This window comes from Hypomesus nipponensis, chromosome 8, assembly GCF_054491055.1.
Source record: "Hypomesus nipponensis isolate SF chromosome 8, ASM5449105v1, whole genome shotgun sequence".
Classification (NCBI taxonomy): Eukaryota; Metazoa; Chordata; class Actinopteri; order Osmeriformes; family Osmeridae; genus Hypomesus; species Hypomesus nipponensis.
The window spans coordinates 10,378,807-10,402,321 of NC_140368.1; the positions used below are offsets into that span (position 1 = coordinate 10,378,807).

At 45.2% G+C, this 23,515-nt stretch overlaps 2 protein-coding genes across 3 annotated transcripts; one reads left to right on the forward strand and one right to left on the reverse strand.

The window, feature by feature from the left end:
* Positions 1-293: 293 nt before the first annotated feature.
* LOC146275102 (patched domain-containing protein 3-like) lies at positions 294-5,327 on the forward strand. Its single transcript, XM_084703359.1, has 4 exons — positions 294-1,025; positions 1,887-2,008; positions 2,176-2,321; positions 2,434-5,327. The coding sequence occupies exons 1-4, from the start codon at positions 294-296 to the stop codon at positions 4,398-4,400; spliced, it is 2,967 nt and encodes a 988-aa protein (XP_084559485.1). The 3' UTR covers positions 4,401-5,327.
* Positions 5,328-12,895: 7,568 nt separating this feature from the next.
* On the reverse strand, positions 12,896-23,078 carry LOC146275103 (ATP-dependent zinc metalloprotease YME1L1-like). Of its 2 annotated transcripts, none has more exons than XM_084703394.1 (18): positions 22,868-23,078; positions 22,094-22,225; positions 20,987-21,152; positions 20,591-20,692; positions 20,373-20,482; positions 19,672-19,822; positions 19,297-19,380; positions 18,686-18,859; positions 18,340-18,492; positions 17,997-18,129; positions 17,702-17,764; positions 17,131-17,243; positions 16,737-16,892; positions 16,069-16,220; positions 15,765-15,891; positions 14,594-14,667; positions 13,914-14,000; positions 12,896-13,787 (listed from the first exon to the last, which is right to left on the reverse strand). In XM_084703394.1, exons 1-18 carry the CDS (start codon positions 22,898-22,900, stop codon positions 13,644-13,646), a joined length of 2,154 nt encoding a protein of 717 aa, XP_084559520.1. In that variant the 5' UTR covers positions 22,901-23,078; the 3' UTR covers positions 12,896-13,643. The 2 variants fall into 2 exon arrangements, with proteins under 2 accessions (XP_084559520.1, XP_084559519.1); XM_084703393.1 differs by having other exon boundaries at positions 19,273-19,380.
* Between the last annotated feature and the right edge of the window lie 437 nt (positions 23,079-23,515).

Below are 23,515 nucleotides of genomic sequence, written 5' to 3' on the forward strand. Positions count from 1 at the left end.
AGTTAGCCTACTACACGCCCAGAAGTTCACGCTACCACTTTTATTAGCTCCCAAGAGTGGTCGCTCTTGGCTACTTTTCTAGTCAAGTGCGTCAGAAAATTTTAATACCCGTATGCATTAAGTATTCAAGCCAAGTCAAATTAAAGTGTCCGTTGGGGTAACGTTTTGATTAGACCTGCACAATATTGCATTAATATCAAAACACAGGCCGCAGCCAAGTTGTTTCGCTGGGAGGGCAATTCATCATCAAGAAGGTAATCAACTGAAACTTTTTTCTCCCATTTCTGTCCAAAATGCCGGTGAATATGGCTGGATGCCGCACAGACTGCGTTGAGAAGCCTTTCTCCATTGGATATAAGAATTTCGGCCGGTTCGTTGGATTGCACCCATGGTGGTTCTTTATTGGACCTCTCGTCCTCTCCACTGCGCTTGGATCTGGATTTTACTTCCTCGAGGACCGGGAGGCCAATGACATTGAGGACCAATTTACGCCAACTAACGGACCTGCAAAACTTGAGAGGCGTTTTGTGCAAGAGAACTTTCCACTAAACAATTCTGTGTTTTCCAACCAAAGACTGTATACAGATGGAATATATGCGTCTTTCATAGCGGTTTCTAAAGCTCCCCACATTTTCACAGACGCCGCAATTCAAGAAATACTAAGTTTAGACAAGAAAGTCAAAGAAATTAATATTTCTAATGGTCATGAACAGCTTACATTTGAAGCACTATGTGCCAGGAAATACAATAAATGCATCCCAAATAAGATCCTAGACATTGTAAATCATTATGGGAGCAAAATTGAAGAGACTGAACTCACATTTCCCTTTTTCCGCTTTGGTTTTACACATATTTTTCTGGGATATTCTGTTGGTGGACTCAGTTTAAGATCGTCAGTTATAAAAAGCGCTAAAGCAATAAGGCTTTTGTATTTTCTCAAAGAAGGTAACCGCTCTACAACAGACTTGTGGCTTAACGAGTTCCTCAGGGTTTTCCCCTCAAACTTTTCACTGAAATTTATCAAAGTAAGTTTAATGTTTTTTTTTTTTTTACATACACTGTAAAGTAATGTATTATTAATACCTTTTAGTTTAACATTTATCAGCTGATAATCAAAACTCTTATATCATTATCATTTTCTATCATATATATATAAAACTATAAAACAGATATTACTTTGCTCTCGTCAGCTCCACAATATGATGACCCTAGCCACTCAAACACACACAAATCTGTGTGCTGGACACTGTTAAGGAAGTGATGGCACAGGTTCATGTGCTGTGAAGCACAGTTATTCACTCACTGAATAGATCTGCAGTTGTCATCTTTGACAACTGCAGACAACTACACCCAGAACCTGGAAGTCTGTAGCTCTTGTGAAATTAATTTAAGGGGGCCGAGCATTAAGCCAACATCCATTGTTCATCCCTCAGAGAGGAGGATGGAGATCTTGGCTGTAAGAGGTGGGCACTGGGCAGGGATGCCAAGGAAGGGGATGGGTCATGAATATGTAAAGTGCCACCTCAGAAATCAACCTCTGTTGAATGTGTTTAGACACTTTTAAAGTTATTTATATGTGTTGTTTCTTTATGAATCAAGAATTGATTTCAAAAACTTCACTTTTAGGGGGTATAACATTCTTAAAACCTTTGTGGAACTATTCATTACACGTGTGTGTCTAACAGACTATCATTATGACGCATACATGTAGTAGCAGTTCTCTGAGCTTATGCCCATATTTGAATTCATTCAGACAGTCTTGTGACCACTGTGGAAGCATCACTGATATGGGTTGTGAGTGTCGTGTCATAAGGGATATTTACCTGTGTAAAAGATGCTCACGGTTGATTTTTCTCTCAACTGATTTTGCACATTGTCTTTCCTAGGTTACACACTCTACTTCCCTGTCCAGGCAGGTGGAATTTGAGGCTAACACAAAGGATGTTATTCCTCTATTTTCCATTACATATGTCATCGCTATAGCTTTTTCCATCCTGTCTTGCTTGAGGTAAGCATTAAACCAGTCAGCCATTTTGATTTACAAGAGCAATGACAATGACATTTCATTTAATTTGCTCAGTTTTCCATAACCTAAAGTTAAAGTATTGAAAACCCCTTGTATTTGGTATCAGATCTGTGGTCTGACCGATGTGTAATGTCTATTTCTATGCACAGGTTTGATTGTGTGAGGAACAAAGTATGGGTGGCCACCTTCGGGGTGTTCTCTGCAGGTTTGGCTGTCCTGTCCGCCTTTGGGATGATGCTGCACATCAGAGTACCCTTTGTAATGACAGTGGCAAACTCACCTTTCTTGATATTGGGTATGGAAATTACCAAATGAATGAACCGGTCAACATTTCAAACATGTTGTGTTTGCATCCTCAACTGTGTCCCTATTCTAATACATTTGTCAACTGTCCTCCATCGCTGCAGGTATTGGCGTTGATGACATGTTCATTCTCATATCCTGCTGGCAGCAGACCAATGTCCATGACAGGGTGGAAGACCGTCTTGCAGACACCTATAAAGAAGCGGCCATTTCCATCACCATCACCACTCTGACAGACGTGTTGGCTTTCTACATCGGACTCATGACGCCCTTCCGCTCGGTGCAGTCTTTCTGTCTGTACACCAGCACGTCTATTCTGTTCTGCTACATCTACAGCATCACCTTCTTTGGAGCCTTCCTGGTTCTCAACGGAAGGCGAGAAAACAGCAACAAACATTGGCTGACCTGCAAGGAAGTTCCAGGGGATTGTCCCATCGGTCGCTCAAAATGGTACAGCTTGTGCTGTGTGGGAGGAGCCTATGACCGCCAAACAGGCAGCGAGGAAGTGCAGCCTATGAATCACTTCTTTAAGAAGTACTACGGCCCTTTTCTCACCAGGTCTGGGACCAAGGTGTGTGTGATCCTACTGTATGCCGTTTATCTGATCATTAGTGTTTATGGATGCTTCCAGATACAGGAGGGAATTGATCTTCGAAATCTGGCTGCCGATGATTCCTACGTGGTAAAGTATTACGATGATGAAAAAGCATATTTCTCTGAGTACGGTCCAAATATTATGGTTGTTGTACGGGGGGAATTTCCCTACTGGGATGAGAAGAACAGGTCTGATCTTGAAATATGTGTGGAGGACTTTAAAAACCTGTCCTTCATCGAGAAGGATATCTTCACATCCTGGCTTAAATCCTATAAGCACTACGGATACCACACCAATCTCAATCTAAGCGTTGAACATGTTTTTAAAAGAAATCTGGGGTCTTTTCTCAAATTCTATTCCGATTTTAAGCAAGACGTAAACTTCACCAACAATTCAATTCATGCTTCTCGTTTCTTCATCCAGACTGTTAATATTTCGACTGCTATCGATGAAATGAACATGTTAAACAACCTACGGGACACTGCCAAAAGATGTCCTGTTCCTTTACTGGTGTACCATCCTGCTTTTATTTACCATGATCAATATGCTGTCATAGTAAGTAACACCATCCAAAACATCGGAGTAACGACTGCCGTCATGTTGCTGATCTCTCTGCTACTCATACCAAACCCTCTGTGCTGCCTGTGGGTGACGTTCTCTATTGCCTCGGTCATAGCGGGCGTCACTGGTTTCATGGCTCTCTGGGATGTCCATTTAGATACCATATCGATGATCATCCTGGTCGTTTGCATCGGATTCTCTGTGGACTTCTCCGCGCACATCTCCTACGCCTTCGTTTCAAGCAATAAGCCGAGTGCAAATGAGAAGGCTGTGGAAGCTCTTTTTCATCTGGGATACCCCATACTCCAGGGTGCTGTGTCCACCATCCTAGGGGTGGTTGTGCTGTCCGCCTCCAAAAACTACATATTCAGAACATTCTTCAAGATTATGTTTCTGGTCATCTTTTTTGGTTTGTTTCACGGCGTCATGTTCATCCCTGTGTTTTTGACCTTCTTTGACATCTGTAGTGGGAGTTCAAGCAAGGTGAGCACCCAGGAGAAAACAGCAGCTGAAAATCAAGACACTGGAAACTGCCGGCCCAAAAACAAACGAGAGAAACCTATCGAGCAAGACAAGACAATCTACGATAATTGCTCGTTCATGCCAGACAACCACCAGATCTGTGAAACGCAGAGTTGCCCCTCGGTGTGGACTTTAAATGTCAACACACATCAGACTCAAAGTGGTCAGATGTGCATGATTAGTACCGTTCCCATGTTCACCGTTAACAGCGAGACTTACGAAGTTCAGATGTATGATGCCAGTAATAGCACTGAACTCTCCGTCAACTGGAACCAAAACGCAGAATGTGGTTTGATGGTGAACAACCAGACAATACCGCAAGAGAGTAGCATCCCTGAACTCAGTTGCTCAAATTCTGAATCTAAATGCTTGAATTCCCTGAAATGTCCGTGACCCTACCAGTGTATGACTTTGGTGCGTTTGTTTACATGAGGTGTCTTGTCATTCATTTGGTCATGTCGTGAATCATTAAGCAGTTGGTTTGAGCCGTCTAGATGACACCTCAATTTAGACTTCACTGATGTTAATGTAACCTGCTGTATACAATAGGGGATTTTTCTTTTAAAGTCATTTCTGTTGGAATACATGTTTTTTTACTCAAGGAATTAGTTAACTCAATTTCAGGCATCAAGGTGAATTCTTGTTTGCTGCAACATGCCAAGAGCATGTCAATATTTGCTTTATGCCTTTATTCTTTATTAGTTGAGTGTACAATTTTACCTATACTTAAATCATTTAGTTCATTTCATCCCTTTTGACACTTTAACAAAGTCCTCTGAACCAAAACATAGTATTAAATTCAAATGACTAGAATAGAGCTGAATACAAGTGACTGAATATATAACATTTAATACACCACGTGTGCCCATTATCCATTTTCTTCATGGATGTTCTGTTTGTGTACCACAAGGTGGCAGTGCAGCTGCACAGCATACAGAACAATACAGACAGACAGTGAAAATTTGTTGTTTCATAAAAGTAATATTACTTGTTTTATATTTGTTTTGAATGTACTATGCTACTCTGTAGGGTTTTCATAAATACAGTATTAACTTCTTTTGAATTTGTGATTAGTTAAATGTTGTATTCATTTTCATGTAGATCTAATGTTTCACAGTTATATGTACTAATTTGTTGTGAAATTACGTGGCATTTTAAGTGCTGTGTCTGAACGTTCATATCTAATCAAATGTGCCACTGACTGATTATATTTTTCTGTCTGTTCAGAAGGTTTTCTGTAATTGGCTGAACGTAAAACACACAAACTGAGAATACAAGAGAATGCGAAACAGCTGCTGACAAAATGTTTGATTTTATTGTTTGACAATGTACATAATTCAACACAATAATAACATACTTAATCAGACTGTTCATTGCAAAGTTATACCCTAGGCTTTTTGTAACAGTGTATTCCCACTGAAAAAACAGCAACATTTCACTAACAGATTGTACTTATGACACAAAAAAAAATCAAATATCATAATAAAATATATAGATGATAGACTATTTGAAACATCTGAAATATCTGTGCAATGTGTTAAATGCTGCCTCCCTGCTTAGCCTCCCTTAGAATTGTGTCGAGTGTGGCCAGTGTGCTGTTAGGATCTAGTAAATTAACCAGGGGAACGTTCACACCAGTCTCTTGAAAAATTTGATTCTGCAGAGTCATGGCCAACATTGAATCAATCCCGAGTTCACAAAGTGTGGCGTCGTCTTTTAGTTCTTCCACACTGACGTTGCTTATCTCACTGATCAGAGTCCTGACACTCTCTGGTGTGGAGGACGGTTGCTGAACCCTAGATTCTGTCACGGTTTTGTTCTGAAGTTCTCTTTCCACCAAACTTGACAGTCGCGTTTTGAGGGATGCGTTTTGGGAGAGGACATGCTTGCTCAAATTTCTGAAGTGAAACTTGCAGATGGCTTGCTGTGGGTTGTTCAACAACAAACACTTTTCCAGGGCCACATGGGCTTCACACACATCCATAGTCATCATCCCCTTTGCCTCTAGAAACCTCTGAAAATTGTTTTTGTTCAACAAGAGACCGAGGTTTAAGGGACCCCAGTTGATGGACTGACCAGCGAGTCCAAGGTTTCTTCGGTAGTGACAGAACGTGTCCAAGAACGCATTTGCTGCAGCGTAGTTCGACTGTGAAGTATTCCCAATGAAGGAGGATATGGACGAGTAACACACAAAGAAGTCGAGTTTGTTGTGCAGGGTCACATAGTGAAGATTCAATGCCCCACTCACTTTGGGGCACAGGACGTTTAGGAAGGACGAACGGTCGAGGCTTTCAATAAGAGCATCCTGCAACACGGCTGCACTGTGAAACACTCCTTTGATTGGACAAGAGGGAAACCGTTGTCCAATCCTCGTGACGGCCTTCACAACCTGACAGGGCACAGCAACGTCACATTGAACGTTCAGAATCGACACCTTGCACGTCTTCTGGAGAGTGTCTATCTCTCCCTGTGTCTCGGCAGACGGAGTTCTCCTGGAGAGCGTGACGATGCAGTCACCTCCCCTGTGAGCAATGAACTTGACCGTCTCAAAGCCTAACCCTGAAAGCCCTCCTGTCACAATATACACACAACTGTGCTTGAAGAGGGACCTTGGCCTCTTTATCAAAGGGATATTGCATTCTGTATTTTCAGATACTTCCGTATTCCCCAAAATTACTTGAGGTATTGTGCTTACACTGAAGTAGGACTGTGTTTCAGGTGTGGTCTGGGCCACAGTCGATTGAAAGGCGGTGCTTTGCAGGGACAGAGATAAACTATCTAAATGAAGTGACTGCAGCCATTGGGTTATCTTCCCTTTCTGTGTCTTCAGGTTTGCTCTTTGGAAAACACTTGACACATGACATCTTTGAATGTGTACATGTTCACTCTCTGGTGCGGCGATGTTTGCCGAGGACGACATGCGGTTATCACAAATGACAACAACCTGTTTCAACATGGCACCGCTTCCTATTCTCACTAGTGGGGACAGTTCAACCGGAGGCAGAGCCACAAACGTGTAATCGTGATCGCTGTTCAGGAGCTCTTCACTAAACTGAGACAGAAGGATCGTTTTCCATCCTGACCTGTTTGCCGTCTGTCTTAAAACTGTCATCAGAGCCGAATTAGGAGCTGAGGAGACGATGGCCAATGTTCTCGGTTTCTTTACCTTGGGCAACAATCTGTGCATGATCTCCCATGCCAGCACAAAGTAGGACAAGCACGGAATATCCCTCAAAAACGAAAGCATCTTTGTGTTGTAGCATGCCGCCTCGGGAACCACAATCTTGGAAGTGGCTGTCACAGGATAACAAGAGGCAACATGATCGCCCACTTTCAGTTTACTCACACCCTTCCCTATAGCCTTGACAATACCGCCAAAGTCTAGAGCCAGGACATTGTGTGTCTGAGAAGAATGTTTGTTCCAGTAGAGTGTCTGGCCAAAGTTCATGTCGGAAACAGTCACAGGGCAGTAGTCTGAAGAATGAACACACATTTGTAGGAGCTGAATCTCAACAGATTTGTCCTGTAGAAAGGTACCCTTTTTGTCACAGGTCACAGCAGACAAGTTATCTACTCGATAAGGGTCACTGGTTTGAAGAACAAATTTCTCAAAATCCCAACAGCGGACGCGCTGTTCTGGGCAGGCCATGCCTGTTAAGGGCGTTCGCACAATTGTTGTTGAACTGATCTGACCTCTGTCGATCATGACCTCTGGATCCTTGCAGGTGTGTATGACCTGAACCAGGGCCTGGATATCTTCACATGTCACTGAGGCCAGGTCAATCAACTGAAACGAGAGTCCTGGCATCTCAGCTGCACACGCTCTCGTCATCCCAGAAAGCACAAACCCAGAGCTGACATGATCCACCGTCTTCTCCGCCGATCGGTAAGTTATGACTCGGATGTTACATGAGCGTTTGGTGTCTTTTAAAGCTACCACAATCTGGCGAAAGTGTTCGCAGCAGTCCACCAAGCTATCTAACGCCTTCTCGGTTGTCAGATGACTGAGATCTTCGATGCCCCAAACAAAAAGGACCTCCTCAAAGCAAGAATCACCATGAAGAGATTGAGACACCAAATCTGGAAGTTGTGAGCACACCCAAAGTTCCCTGTTAGAGACATACGTTGATTCATGGCTTAGAAATGGTCTCAAGGCTTTAGTAATTCCTAGTGTATCCTCAAAAACTAACGACTTTGGTCGGCAGCTTAAAAGGAAATCATCAGAAATGGACGTTGGTGGATGATGGTGAAGTTCAGTGTGGAAGAAGAAAGACTCTGCAACTTGAGAGCAATCACCCAAAAAGAAAATCCTAACTTGTTTGAGTTCTACTAAAACATGTCCTTCTTTAGAAGAAAAGCACCCACAAACATCTATGTGGTCTGACATCATTTCGGTAGCTCTCAAATACAGAACCATCTCCTCTTGCAGGGGTCTAGAGATCACCACACTGCCAATCCCAGATGGCAATCCTGGCCTCACACTTAATCCTCCCATAGCAACCACAGCAGTCATTTGGAGGAAATAATCCAACACTACAGGATGTAGAAAGTACTCATGAAGCTGTTTCAGTAATTCACCTGGGACTCTAATGACAGACACAGCCTCTTTGAATTCATCTCCGAAATATACTTCATCTAGCTGTCGGAAAACAGGACCGTACTCGAAACCTGCGTGGGTGAGGATGGAGTACACCTCATCCCCCCTTTTGACTGATGGGCATCTATCAAAGATGGCATCAAGGCAAAGGGTTTGTTCTTCAATCAATGTTTGACCGTTTTTAATGGTCATTGTGCCCGATGCATGTGTTGCTGTGGAAGACTGTATCTTAAACATAGTGTCATTCCCAGCATGCTCCAGTATTACCTTCATGTGATGAGAGTTTGTACTGAGGGTAAACAAACTTTGAAAAGTAACACTGAGCTCAGTTGAGGAAATAGGCATCTTTGGCCTTGAACTAGCCATGATTGAGGCATAGGCCAGTTCCACATACAAAGCCCCTGGAACAATGGAAACACCATTGTTCTTGTGCTCCCAGAGATATGGCATGGTGTGGGTTGAGATGATGCATTTGTGCTCCTTGCTGTCGTGCGTTGACTTGGAAATCAGGGGATGATTATAAGAAGCAGCCATCTCATTTCCTTGTCTTACAGCCTCAAAATACACCTCATTTCTATGATTATCAAATTGGTACCTTGGGAAGGACGTTGGTGTTGTCTCACACCCTGCGTAGAACTGGTGCCAGTCGATCCCTATTCCCAGCTCAAACAGTTTAGAGACTGTTGCCAGTATTGTCTCGTGATCTTTCTCTGGCTGTGCAGAGGAGAAAACGGTGATGTTGTTTCCTAAAGTCTCTTGAATGTTCCTCTGGAGAGCCCTTCGAGGACCTATCTCCACAAAGACAATACTTTTCTTTGCCTGGTGGTCTTTGGTTGCGGCTCTGAGCGTTTGTTCGAAAGAAACTGGTTCTCTGATATTCTGTGCCCAGTATCTCCCTGTGATGAAATCTCCATCAGAACACATTTCACTCGTCACTGTCGAAAACAGTTCACACTCCATCTTGTTTGCAGTCAAAGAGCCAATACTGTCCTTTACTTGGTCCACAATGGGCTCCATCATATGGCTGTGGTATGCAGCAGGTACATCTAGTACATGAAGAAACAGGTTTTTGCCTGTGAAGAGAGTTTCCAGCTTCTGACGGAGACTGTTGATAGCATCCGCATCTCCTGAGAGAGTGCAGGACTGGGGACTGTTATAAGCAGCGACGCAAATCTTCCCAGAGTAAACTGGGAGGACATTCAAGATGTCCGACACAGCAATGTTGCTGACCACAAGCATTTTTCCTCCAGTGACTTTGCTCTGCAGAGTACTGCGGTGATAAATCACCTTCACAGCATCCTCAAGAGACAAGAGGCCAGAACAGTGGGCGGCAGCAACCTCTCCAACAGAGTGCCCAAGAACAGCGTCAGGTCGGACGCCCCAGTGCTTCAGGAGACTGGCGATGCCAACCTGAACGGCAAAGAGCAGAGGCTGGACAGCCTCCGGCTTGGTATAATCATCGTTGTCATAACCCTCTGCTATCTTTTGTACGATCCTAGTACTTCTGTAGTTGAGGAAAACATTCTCAATTTCTCTGACCTTTTCTCTGAAAACAGGCTCCTCGTTGAGAAGCTGTTTACACATGCCCCTGTAAGTGACCCCGTTTCCACAGAACACAAAAACCAATCTGATGTCTGACTTGGACTGCTCAACCTTCTTGTTGCTGAAAGACTTCAGTTGGTTCTCTAAGTCAGAGACAGAGTGTGTCAGGAATGCTTTCCTGTACTTGTGTCTCAAAAGGCTCCTGCGACACGCTGAGCTAAAGGCTAACGCTTGTATGTCAGTCGTTTTGTTTCTGTTCAGTCTCTGACACGTGTCGTCCATACACATCACTAAGGACTTTTCCGAAGCTGCAGACAACACAAACACGTTTCGGCAAGAATGAGTGGTTAACCTAGGGACCGTAACTTGCCTGTACTCTTTCACCACAGCATGTGCATTTGTGCCTCCAAACCCAAAGCTGTTGACACCTGCCAGTCTGTCGGTGGAACCTGTCACTTCCCACTTCTCAGCTGTGGTGGGGATGCGTATTTTGAGATCTTTGGCGTCTATACTGGCACTGTCCTCAGAGTAAAAGACAGAAGGTACTATGGTTTCATTCTTCATCATCAAAAGTACTTTGATCAGCCCTGCGACTCCGGCTGCAGATTCTGTGTGGCCGATGTTGCCTTTCACAGAGCCGATGCGGAGAGTGTCTGAGCCAGGAGGTCTGGCTGTGGCGATGACTTTGGAGATGCTCCCTGCCTCTATAGGGTCCCCAACTGGGGTTCCAGTCCCATGAGCCTCAATGTACTGGACATGTGACAGGTCAGACGCAGAGTAGATTGTGCGCAGCAGCGCCTCCTGTTGGACCATGGACGGCTTGGTGATTGGAGTGACCGAGCGGCCATCTTGGTTGACGGCAGTTTTGCTGATGATGCCCCACACTTTATCAAAGTCCCTCAGTGCCTGTATATGGAAAATGATTACAATATTAAGGGTCAGTATTGCAGTGACATTTCAAAAGGCTTGCGTCTTAAATAGACAATGGAATGGACACTTACATTTTTCAGAGGCTTCAGTAAAACAATCCCACATCCCTCTCCTCTGCCGTAGCCATCTGCTCTGCTGGAGAAAGGTTTGCTGGTGCCGTCAGGTGAGATCATCTTTGCTTTGCTGAGAGCGACAAAGACTCTCGGCTCCAGAATACAGCTGACGCCCCCGCACAGAGCCATATCACAGTCACCTGAGATTGGAAATGATTTAAACGCTAGCAACATTTTCTGCTGATTGACAAATAGTCAGATGTACTGTACCTTGTTTTATTGCCTGGCAGGCTGAATGCAGAGCCACAAGAGATGAGGAACAGGCACTATCAATAGCAAACGATGGGCCAGTGAGATTGAAAACGAAGGATATCCTGTTGGCTGCCACACTCATAGCTGTGCCTGTGCCATTGTAATGGGTGATGGTGCCAGGACTGTTGTTCAACAGGGTTTCATAATCCCTGTTCATCAGACCTGTAGGCATATGGATGTCATTTTTATTGTTTTATATATTCAGTTTTTTGAAATCAGTTTATTGATAGAGCAATCACTGGAGTTCAATTGTTTATATTGTTCCAACAAATGTTAGGTAATGTATAAAATAACAAGTACCTAAATAAACCCCTGTTCTGGTGCCACTGATTTTCTCCATTGGTATCCCAGCATCCTCGAGTGCTCTGTATGCACATTGGAGCAACAGTTTTTGTTGCGGGTCCATGAAGTCTGTTTCAGCTTCCGAGATGCCAAAGAACTTGTGATCAAACTCATTGAACCTGATAGATTAAGATTCAAATTCAGGGGGGGGGAACATATGTTCATTAGACCATTTCTCAAGGGTCAGTTTTACTGAGCTATTCTCCAAGTGAGACTTTTATAGTCTTACCCGTCTATGAGAGCAGCTTTGGTTGTCTGTGTTTTCCCAGGTTTGCTGTGATCAGGATCATACCAGTACGTGCTGTCAAACCTCTCGTCTGGGATGTCAACAGCACAGTTCCTTCCTTCCAACAGAACGCTCCAGAAAGAATCAAGCCCCTCCCCTAAAACAAAAGGAAAACACTTTGTGCATTTTTACTTTTAACATTTACTTGTTTGCATTTACATTCAAACAGCAATTATCTACCACCAAATATATCTTTGTCACGCATTCTTACCACCAGGGAAATTGCATCCAATTCCAACAATGGCAATCTCTTCATTTGTACCGTCCATTTCTTTTCCTCAAACTTTACAAAGGTGTGGAAATCTAAATTGACTTCCACACGCTCTTCAAAAAGTTAAACTTCTTGCTTTTAATCTCCGTTAGGACAAATTATCTGAAGGAAAATGTTGTCCGTATATTTTCAGTCGTTCCTGATAAGAGCCCAGGATTTGGTCTCTTCTTGTGCTTGTGGTGACAAGAGCTCTTCTTTATAAATCCAAACCTCTCCACAGATCTCTATAAGACCCTTGAAAACAAAGGAGGAGCAGATTCCTGAACAATAGCCAGTTCTTTGAGAGCCACGCTAGCAATTGCCTAACTCAGCTAATGGCAGGTTTAAATGTCCATGCAATTAACCTTAACAACAGGGTATGGTTCCTTTGAAGACACAATGGATCATTTTGTCTATTTCCGTCCATTACTGTTGTGAAACTGGACACAACTGTCAGTGGAGGGTCATTGTCTCTTTAGATCACAATTGATCAGTGACCGTTGTTCTTTCTGAGGTTACACACACACACAGTCTACATAATACTGTCATACAACATACATGTCAATTAAAACAAAGTCACTTTTGAATACGTTTTATTTGAGCCTCTTTCCAATAGAGAAACAGATCAAATCATGGTATTCAGTTTCCTTACACACAATGTCAGTACAGTATATACATTTTCACTTCAACTTAGAATACGAGAAGGTCTTCTTCTATTTGGAAAATCAGCACACATGAATAAATTAAAACTGTAAATGAAAACGAATAATAGGTCTGAGCTGAACGTTCTGCCGATCTCCACAATTCACATATGAATCGGACTGGGGACAGAACATGAATACAGACATTCTGTAGGTACTTTCTTAATGTACATTAAGGTTGTACAGTTCTTAATTCATTTTTTTGTACACCTACGATAAAATACTGAGGATTTCATCCATCAGAAAAAAACAACTATGAAGCAATTAATCATTCATCAAATACTAGGGCCAGAAATGATTTGCAGCAAACTGTTTTTCCTCATAACTTTGATAACATACCAAATATAGGAGATTTTATTTACAGAACTGTTGCAGAAAACTAATTTGACATTGCGCTGCAGAAGCCATGATGGCTTATGCTCATTTTGTTTTCCCATGGATTTGTGCAGTCTCTTAAATGGCATCCAATAGGAAAGATGTGGCCAAAAACACAAATTCATTTGCATTTTGTGTAAAAGGGGGAGTATGACAACAAAATAAGAATCTGTGACCTACAAAGCCTTTCCATTGGTTGGTATTTCCAGCAGACCACGTCTGTCTCAGAGTCCCTATCAGCCACTGATTCATCTTGGGTCCAGAGTCTTGCCCTCCACAACCAGCTTGATCTCTTTGGCGTCTAATGTTTCATAAGTCAGCAGCGCGTCGGCCAGCTTCTTGTGCTCATCACTGTAGGTCTTCAGGATGTTTTTAGCCCGCTCATACGAGTCCTGTTCAGAGACAGAGGAATAAAACACTTGGAAAACAAAGAAAATACTAAACAAAATGCAAAAGACGGTTGAGATGATCTTGAGAGATTGACAGAAATCTTGAGAGAGATGGGGGGGGGGGGCTACCTTAAGAAGGACCCTGACTTCCTGTTCGATGGCGGCCTGCGTCTCGGGACTCTGTTTGGTCAGGTCAGCGTAGGTCATGACCCCAAGCTGAAAGAGGCAGAACACAAACAGTGAGGTTTAGAGACACACCGGACCTCTTACACAACAGCAGCTCAGAGCAGTCCAAGAGGTCTGGGTTGCCAGATTAGGAGCAAACGAAAGAAAAGTGCATTGAGACAAAACATCTCATGTAAACATAAACACAGTCCTATTATGGACAGTGTGGGTTAAATATCAACAACTGTGGTAACTGTACAAAGACAATTTTTAGAGGGCATTATGGTAAAAGGACCCTGAAAAGGGAGCTGATACATTTGCTTGTTTATCAATTTGCGGCAAAATGTCAGGCAACTTGGGAGAGCAGATCTCTCAGGGTTGAGTCTGAATTCAGGGCAGAAGGAGAGATTAAGGTGGAGGAAGTCTGGAATGTGGTGGCTCAAACACAAGCTGGCCATGAGATCCCTCCAACCACATGGAAAAGCCTAAGAATGGAATTTCTGCTCGGCAGCAAACGCTAGCTTTGTGTCGTGGGTCACCAGGGTAAAGCCATTGCAATTGTTGCATGTTAAACCTCATCCCAGGTCGTATTGACAGATTTAAAATCCAACATTTTTGCAACATCCAAAAGGAGGAAGTCATACCTTGTCACTCATTCCAAATCTGGTCACCATCATTTTAGCAATTCTGGTTGCTCCGTCAAAGTCACTTGAAGCTCCTACAATGCAAAAGAGAAAGCTTGAGGTTCAACACGTTGAACGATTCTGCTGATCCAAATGTGATCTTCCTTCACAGCATAAATAAATGGACTAAATAAATAAAACATTGATTGAGCAGATTTGATCCAAAGCGACACCCAGTGCAGGGGGGAGGATTTGAACCTGCAATCCCTTGATCTACAGTCAAATCCTCTACCACGGAGCAGCACCCTCATCACGATACGCGATCAATACGGTTGTCTTCCCACTGGCCCAGTCTCCCCACTGGCTCAGTCTCCCCACTGGCTCAGTCTTCCCACTGGCCCAGTCTCCCCACTGGCTCAGTCTTCCCACTGGCCCACTCTCCCACTGGCCCAGTCTCCCCACTGGCCCACTCTCCCACTGGCCCAGTCTCCCACTGGCCCAGTCTTCCCACTGGCCCACTCTCCCACTGGCCCACTCTCCCACTGGCCCACTCTCCCACTGGCCCACTCTCCCACTGGCCCACTCTCCCACTGGCCCAGTCTCCCACTGGCCCAGTCTCCCCACTGGCCCACTCTCCCACTGGCCCAGTCTCCCACTGGCCCAGTCTTCCCACTGGCCCACTCTCCCACTGGCCCACTCTCCCACTGGCCCACTCTCCCACTGGCCCAGTCTCCCCACTGGCCCACTCTCCCACTGGCCCAGTCTCCCACTGGCCCTGTCTTCCCACTGGCCCACTCTCCCACTGGCCCAGTCTCCCACTGGCTCAGTCTTCCCACTGGCCCACTCTCCCACTGGCCCAGTCTTCCCACTGGCCCACTCTCCCAGTCTCCCCACTGGCCCACTCTCCCACTGGCCCAGTCTCTCACTGGCCCAGTCTCCCACTGGCCCACTCTCCCACTGGCCCACTCTCCCACTGGCCCACTCTCCCACTGGCCCAGTCTCCCCACTGGCCCACTCTCCCACTGGCCCAGTCTTCCCACTGGCCCAGTCTCCCACTGGCCCAGTCTCCCCACTGGCCCACTCTCCCCACTGGCCCACTCTCCCCACTGGCCCAGTCTTTCCACTGGCCCAGTCTCCCCACTGGCCCAGTCTCCCCACTGGCCCAGTCTCCCCACTGGCCCAGTCTCCTCACCCGTGGTGATGTAATCGTCTCCGAAGATGAGCTCCTCGGCCACGCGGCCGCCCATGCTGACGTCCATCTGGGCGAGGAGCTGTGCTCGCGTCTCGCTCCAGCGGTCGTTCTCTGGGAGCATGGAGACCTGAGGAGGGAGGGGGAGAGAGAGAGCGAGAGAGAGAGATGGGGTGAGAGAGAGAGGGTGAGAGAGAGAGAGGGTGAGAGAGAGAGAGGGTGAGAGAGAAATACGACAACAGGGGACGAGTGGGCCTTGTTGTTAAGACACAGGACAGAAGGGCTGTGATGACGGGGGACTTCTCACATGTCCCAGCGTGGGTCCTCGGGGCATGATGGTGGCCTTGTTGATGGGCATGGCGTCCTTGGTGTAGTAGGCCACGATGGCGTGGCCGGACTCGTGGTAGGCTGTGATGGTCTTGTTCTTCTTATCGATCTCCACACTCCTTCGCTCAGGACCTGGAGCATGAAAAAGACAACCAGGCAAAGTGTCAGTATGAAATATCCCACTGAGAATCCTGGATATTGTGTTACTGTTACGGTCTAGATGAGGACCACAAAAAGTTTCATTTCACTGCACTGCAAATTCTGATTCCCAATTGAATGACAGTTCCAAATTATAGCTCCTGGAGGAGGTCAAACAATTATCTGATTCATCCATCCATCATTAGTACTGCCTGGAAAAATTGTGCCCTGGTATAAATCTTAGACCACCAAAAGTATTCTGGGATAATTACCTGCAAAGCAGACATGCACTTGAATTAAAAAGTTATACCCTGTCGTTAATCCATCGCACATGTTCTGCAGATAGAGCTTAGGCAGAGTGTGAGAGTCTATGTGTGTGTGTGAGTGTGTGAGAGAGTGAGTCTGTGTGTGTGTGTGTGTGTCAGTGTGAGTCAGTGTGTGAGTCTGTGAATGTGTGTGTGAGTATTCGGGTGTGAGTGCGTGTGTGCGCACGCGAGAGCCCACTCTAACCCATGAGGATCTTGTCCTTGGCGAACTCCAGTTCCTTCATGGTGACCAAGTCCTTGCCGTCCATGGCTGCCTTCAGCGCTGCCTGGTTCACCAGGTTCTCCAGCTCTGCCCCCGAGAACCCCACCGTGCCCCGGGCGATGATCTCCGCCTCCACCGCTGAAGCACAAAACAGAGGGCCGCCTGTGAGCGACTCCACGGCCCACCACTGACGGCTCTCTCAGTAAGACCCCCAGGATCAGGTGTCCGGGCAGCTTCGGCTCGCTCCAGTTTCCTCCCGCGAGGAAGCGTTTTCACGTATCGGTTTACACTCTGCTGCACATCAAACGTTTGTTTTGGGAGTATCGGGTACTATGGGGGTTCCGCTGACCGGGCTCTGTGATTGGAGGTTACCTACCAGGATCCACTTTGATCTTGGTCAGGTACCAGTTGATGATCTCCGTGCGTCCCTTCACGTCAGGGCGGGGCACGGTCACCTGCATGTCAAACCTGCCAGGCCTGACCAGAGCACTGACAACCACAGAGAGGGAAGGGAGGGGGAGAGGGATGCAGATTAAGGAAGAGATGGTGTTCACAACCTCAAGAGTTGTCCCCATGGTCACCTGCACCATCGTTCAAACTTTGTAACTAAAACCTCACGTGGAAAAGAGATCTCAGTCGATTTCACATAGAAGTGGATCAGTGCGCAACATTGTGTAACAACACAGTTCCCCTTTACATCTACCACTGACTACCTGCATGCCTGAATGGTCATTACACATTTCGGAATAACCACGAGGAGCTAGACATGCAATGAGAAGTTCTGCCAAGCTGAGCTGTTAAAATCGTACATTCTTAGAGCGAGGGAAAATAACCTTTTGAACCTTTAAGACTTGGCAACCCGTCAAGTTTATCCCAACCAGAGGATAAAGCCTCAAGTCGGATGAGGACTGAATGAAAGCGTTTGGCTTCAAACTGTAAAAACGTACTTGTCCAATGCCTCTGCGAAGTTGGTGGCTCCGATGACGATGACCCCTTCGTTTGTTTTGAACCTGCAAAGTATTCAAATGTTTATAACAAGGCCACACAATCCAAGAACATTGTAAATGTCATGTTTACAACTTCCTGAGTGTTTAAGTGTAGTTCTATGAGCGTATCTGAAGCCCTCTGTAACTGCTTGTAAAAAAAAAAAGGGCTATCAAAATATAATTTGAATGAATTGCAAGGCTTGACAAATACAAGCCAACAGATTGCCATTTGTTCTCAGGCACTGGACGGACGCACCCATCCATCTCTGCCAGCAGCTGGTTGATGGTCTGTCTGGAGTAGGGGTGCATGGGAGACTCGATCCTCTTCCCCCCCACACTGTCCAGCTCGTCTATGAAGATCACACAGGGGGCACTGGCTTTGGCCTCCTCTACAAGACAAACAGAAGGAGACACGAGGCTGCGGGTTACGTCGTCATCGCTCAAAATGTCCCCTTTCACGGACCCCAATTGAGGAGTGGCTAAGCGAGAGCCATACAGGTTGAAACGTACAGTTCCTTTCACAGAACAAGCAAACACCCCCCCCCCCCCCCCCCCCCCCCCCACACACACAAAAAAATGGTTTTGACTCTGGAACTCACTGAAGAGGTTCCTGATGCGACTGGCTCCAACGCCCACGAACATCTCGTCGAACTCGGAGCCGGAGGCGTAGTAGAAGGGCACGTCGGCCTCCCCGGCCACAGCGCGAGCCAGGAGGGTCTTACCCGTGCCTGGGGGGCCCACCAGCAGGATACCTGAGCAGGGACAGGCGGCACACCAGATAACACTTCACCAACCCATGAAGGTGAATGGATGGACATTTTCCCGATGGATAAAAAAGGGTCTACAATATGAGAGCGGGGATATGCTTTTCATTCACTGAAACAGAGAAAATGAACCGCAGTGACGTAGGTAGACAAAAATACATAGGGTTCAAACTGGAGCTACCTTTTGGTAGCTTTCCTCCCAGAACGGTGAACTTCTGGGGGTTCCTGAGGAACTCGACCACATCCTGGAGTTCGTTCTTGGCCTCCTCCACTCCTTTGACGTGCTCGAACGTCACGTTCTTCATCTGGACGGGGTCCACGGCAGAGTCCAGCCCGGACGTAGCGCGGAACCTCACTGCGCCAACACACAGTGACACAGTCTGATGAGAAACACTGGGAAACTGACACAATCATCTGTCCCAATCATCATTAGCGTCAGTTAACAGGTTCACTGACATGTCATCTTGTGTTAAGAACTGCACACTTTGAAACAGTACAATATCCCTCGAACCATGACATGGACCCCCATGCTTTAAGCAACAGTACTCACTAGCACAACAAGACAACCATTTAATTTCAACAGATTTCACTACAAGGATCCACATAATAACCTAGTCTACATGAGTGGAACAAAGTAAGTCTTGTATTAGCGTATCCACTCTTCCACTGTGGCTAAATATCTACTCATCGATCTTGTCATTCTCTTCTCTGGTGTGAATGTAGGGTTATTCGTGCAAGCATAAGAATGAATAGAAAACAGAAACAAACCGGTATCAGAAAAGGAGCCTTTACCCGATAGAAACGGGGATCTTGACAGGCCGTAGACTCCCACCAGGAAGAGGACCAGCAGAATCAACCTGGTCCTCTTCAGCGAATCTGTCAACACAAGACAGGCCAGTCACATGGGGCTGGCAGGGAGGAAACTCAACTCAGCAGCCCCACTGTGTGGCATATTGGGGGAACTGCGAGTGGTTTTATAAAGAGATTACAAAACCACGTTATGACAGAACAGCATTAACAATGCCTTTGAAGACGCTGTGGTAAAAAAAGAAAAAAGCTAAAAACCTGAGTGCTACAACGTTGTGAATACAACATGCTTTTACTCGTTGACCCTTTCATTCGTCATAGAAGTGGGCTATAACAGCTTAAGGGATGAAATGTGATTGCCTTGTGTCTTCCGGGTGAAAGCCTGAGACCGCATGAAGCCTTCAGTGAAGCCTGTCTTGAAGGCATCTTGCTGGTTTTCTGGAAGGTTCTTCTGCTTTATCACCTGGTCAAGACTTTCTGCCTCTGCTCCCTTTTCCCTCATGAGAAGACCCTGTGTGTATGTGTGTGTGTGTGCCCATGTCAGAGAGCAAGCGTGATTGAGTAATGTTATGTGACAAAGAAAGAAAAGGAGGGGGTTGAAGAAAAAAAAAACACAATGGGATTAATGTGGTTCAGTCAGGTCACAAGACATAACAAGGCCTTATTAAATGTGAAGTACCTTGCCGGATGTCAAAGCATTTTGGGTAAAAACTGTTGAAAACAGCCTTGTGCATAGTACAACAGAGCAACTGCATACGTAACAAGAAGATAACAAGATGCCTTGAAAAAGAAAGTACTTTCCCTTCCTCTCCTCACGTTCCCTACTGTATAGCCCCCCAGGCAAAGGAAAACAATTACCCCATGAAACACACTCTGAAACCATGTTATGCTACAAATGCCCTAAGTAACCGTTGGCTATCACCGCTTTTTTATGTTCATAAAACAAGTGTGTTCAAGATCAACTCAAAAGAGATACAGAGGTTAGACTGACTGCTAGCCTGTCCGCTTGGGGTTTGGAGGGAAGTTATGCGGCCTGTAGAGGGACACATTGCTGGGCTGACCTTCAAGAAGGTTGGAGTGTGGCCATCTGGTTCTCCCGGGCCTTCGTAACCAGACTCCATCCTACTGCTTTTGGTCCGTAGAGTCTTAAAGCCCCGGTTCTGGATCCACACTGCAGTAGAGCGGATTGCATCATACAGATCAGCAAAATAAGCTATTGTCAAACTTCACGTCGAGCTGTAACATCTCAACGGGACCTTGTATATGCTTCATTCCTCACCTTGAGAGAACTGGAGCTCTGAGATGACAGTTTGTAACGGCCTGTGGTTCTGTCTGTGGAATATTGGCCGAGCAGACCCTCCCAGTCTGCCATGTGTGAATCCTACAGAAGGATGTACACATTGCGACAGTTTACTCGCGATGTGCATTACCCGTCCTCGTGGCAATCCATGGTGATTTTAACCCAAAGAGCGATTGTACGGATACTTATTCCATTAGCCTGGTAACTAACAACTCTTTAACTGCACACCACAAATACAAACCAGACAAATTAAGTAGCAATTACAGGTTTCCACAACTTAAAACACTGTACCAAGGCTGATACACATTCAAATTAAATAAACAGTCCAATCCCCCCCCCCCCCCCCCCAACTCCACAAAAAGGTAAGGCCCTCACCATATTTGTTGTGGAAGAAGGAGTCGGAGGAGACATGAGACGTCCTCCAGACTGAAGCGGGGGGAGTGTCCCCAGGCCTGAGAGAGGGCAGTAACCTGCAGACCAGCTCATCCAGCTGACCCACCCCCAGCTCCGACAGACCCAGGTCCCGCAGGCTTACGCTGGGCTGCACACGCACAACAACAACAACAGAGTTGGGACCGCTAGGGTATCGCTTAGTGGTTAGAGCATCTGACTATAGATCAAGAGGCGCCAGGTTCAAACGCCTGTAGGTACGCCGCTTGGGATGAAAAGGGCCTGCTAAATAAATACACATACGCTGCAAGAATGTGTTAAAAGGGCATCACATTATAGGCCCTTGTTCAACACCTAAGGCCAGTGAGACCAATCACCATGCTTTATGACTACACTCAACCTGCCATTTAAAAAAGTGTTGGGTTTAGGTGCAACTGCGATCCTGAGACTCTGAAATAGCTGAGACGATTGCCTGGCTTTGGTCCCAGTCACACACAGATCCTAAGCCTACAGTGTGCTAGGTCTGCATGTTGTTTAGTGCTATAAATATTTGAGCTCATGGAACTCTGAGCTTGTGGCTCCACACTGTTATTACTGTCCCTGTATCAACCTTCCTTGTATTCCTTCCTGTTATAGTGTGTATTCTACATGTTACTTCTGTTCTGTGATGCTGTAATTGCACACACGGTATTAAATGAATGCTAGAATTACCTTTACGGTCATACAGTGAAATGAATGGAGATAATGTTTTACCTGCAAGCTTAACTTCATGGGCCACGAGTGATGTGGGGATCTTAACAATTACAACAAATATTTGAAAAGTGGACACAGTCTCAGGTGTCAGGTTGAATGTTGCAAGCTATTGAGCAAAGTTGCATACAATTCTAGACAGGCTGGTGGCCCAGTGGCTACTTGTATCAGAGGTAAAGTTAGTTGCACTTGCAGTGAATATGGTTTCAGTGACACACCAAACCAGACAAACAGAGCTGAACTTACTAATTTATATTGTGACTGCGGTTAGTTCAGTTATGACTCAGTAAGAACTACTGTCCCATGGAGTATGTCTCTAAAGTTAGTTTAAAGTATTCTTACCTCTTTAAACAATTGCTCCTGCTCTTGACAAAGGTCTTTCTGTGGCTTGTGGACAGAAGCAGTGGCTCCAGAGCTAGCGGCGCTCTTCAAGGAATGGAAGGCATTGATAAGTTGACTCAGGGGAACGGTTACCTAGGACGCAGTATGGGAGACAGAGATAAATAATGAGATGGCTGTAAGTTGGGAAAATGACAGAAAAATGCTTAACTGACAAACTAAAACATTGATAACACTAGATAGTAGGCAAACACTGGTCAGCGCATATATGATGCAAACGTAAAGACAGTAATCGCTATTGTAGTAAGAGTTTTGTTATCAGTGGCTTCTGTTTTATTCAAAGTCTGTAAGCAGCAAGCGGGCACGACACAGCGCATTGGACGGATTGTTATTGTTTTGGACCACCACCACAACAAGCCAAATAGATAATACGATAGTGCTAGCTAAGATCTGATACATAACGTATGACCTCTCTTACATAACCAAAGTTTCTTTCCAACACACCAGGCAAGCTAGATAACCTACAGAAGCTAGCTATAGCTAGCCAAATAGGGTTAACAAGAATTTATTTTAGCTAATATTATCCAGACACCTAAAGAGAACGAATAATTGTAGCTAGCTATCTAGATGAGTATAAAACACTTGCGTTGTTGAGACAACGTCACAATATCTAAATGGCTGATTGAAATCAGTGTGATCAGCAACAATACATTAATGTAGGCAGCTACAGTAACTGGAACTGGAACATTGTGTCCTGCCGGCCGGCCTTTACTGTACCTGTGGCTGGAACGTTGTCGTGAGCGAAAACATTATTCCAGCAAAAAGTAATCAGATTGGAAGCTATTCAGAGGGGGTTGGTGTGTGAAAACAGACCCTCTAAGTAACTAAATGTGCCAATTCCTGACTACTGTCCTTTTGTTTTTCTCTTGTTACTCAACAGGAACTTCTCCCCGAAAATGGCTTCACGAAAGGTCAACAAACCTACAAAGTGACGTAAGATACGAAATTATTGCTACCGGTTTAATCGCTTACGTATTCTTGTCAGAGCCTGTTCTTGTGGTTGCCAGGTTCAAAATGAATTAACCATATTTACAATATATTAACCTACCTAATAGTGTAATGCCAGTTTACAATGAATAAAAAAAGTGTAAATGTTTTACAAATAACTCACACCATCTGAAATGTGTAAAATGTGTTAAAGTCAACCAACCACAGACAACCACAATTGGACAATAAAATTGTTCCTAAAACAAAGGTTTTTCAAACGATCAATGTAATGTTCAGGTTTTTGACATAATTGTTACTCAAAATCATATTTACCTAAAATTGGCCTAGTCGTATTAATAGGTATATTCGACTTCATGCAGCACAGGTGGCGCCGACAGCCGGCTGCCTTGAAGCTGAGAGTGCCATTGGCTGCTTCAA

Excerpts from the sequence above, each read along its gene's own strand:
- LOC146275103 (XM_084703393.1), bottom strand. The coding sequence starts at position 22,900 with ATGTTTTCGCTCACGACAACGTTCCAGCCACAG. Across the intron at positions 19,381-19,671 it reads TTTCACCCGGAAGACACAAG|ATTCGCTGAAGAGGACCAGG; the intron begins GCAATCACATTT and ends TTGTGTTGACAG. Across the intron at positions 17,765-17,996 it reads CTGCTGGCAGAGATGGATGG|GTTCAAAACAAACGAAGGGG; the intron begins GTGCGTCCGTCC and ends AATACTTTGCAG.
- LOC146275102 (XM_084703359.1), top strand. The coding sequence starts at position 294 with ATGCCGGTGAATATGGCTGGATGCCGCACAGACTGCGTTGAGAAGCCT. Across the intron at positions 1,026-1,886 it reads TTTCACTGAAATTTATCAAA|GTTACACACTCTACTTCCCT; the intron begins GTAAGTTTAATG and ends TGTCTTTCCTAG. Across the intron at positions 2,009-2,175 it reads TCCATCCTGTCTTGCTTGAG|GTTTGATTGTGTGAGGAACA; the intron begins GTAAGCATTAAA and ends TTCTATGCACAG.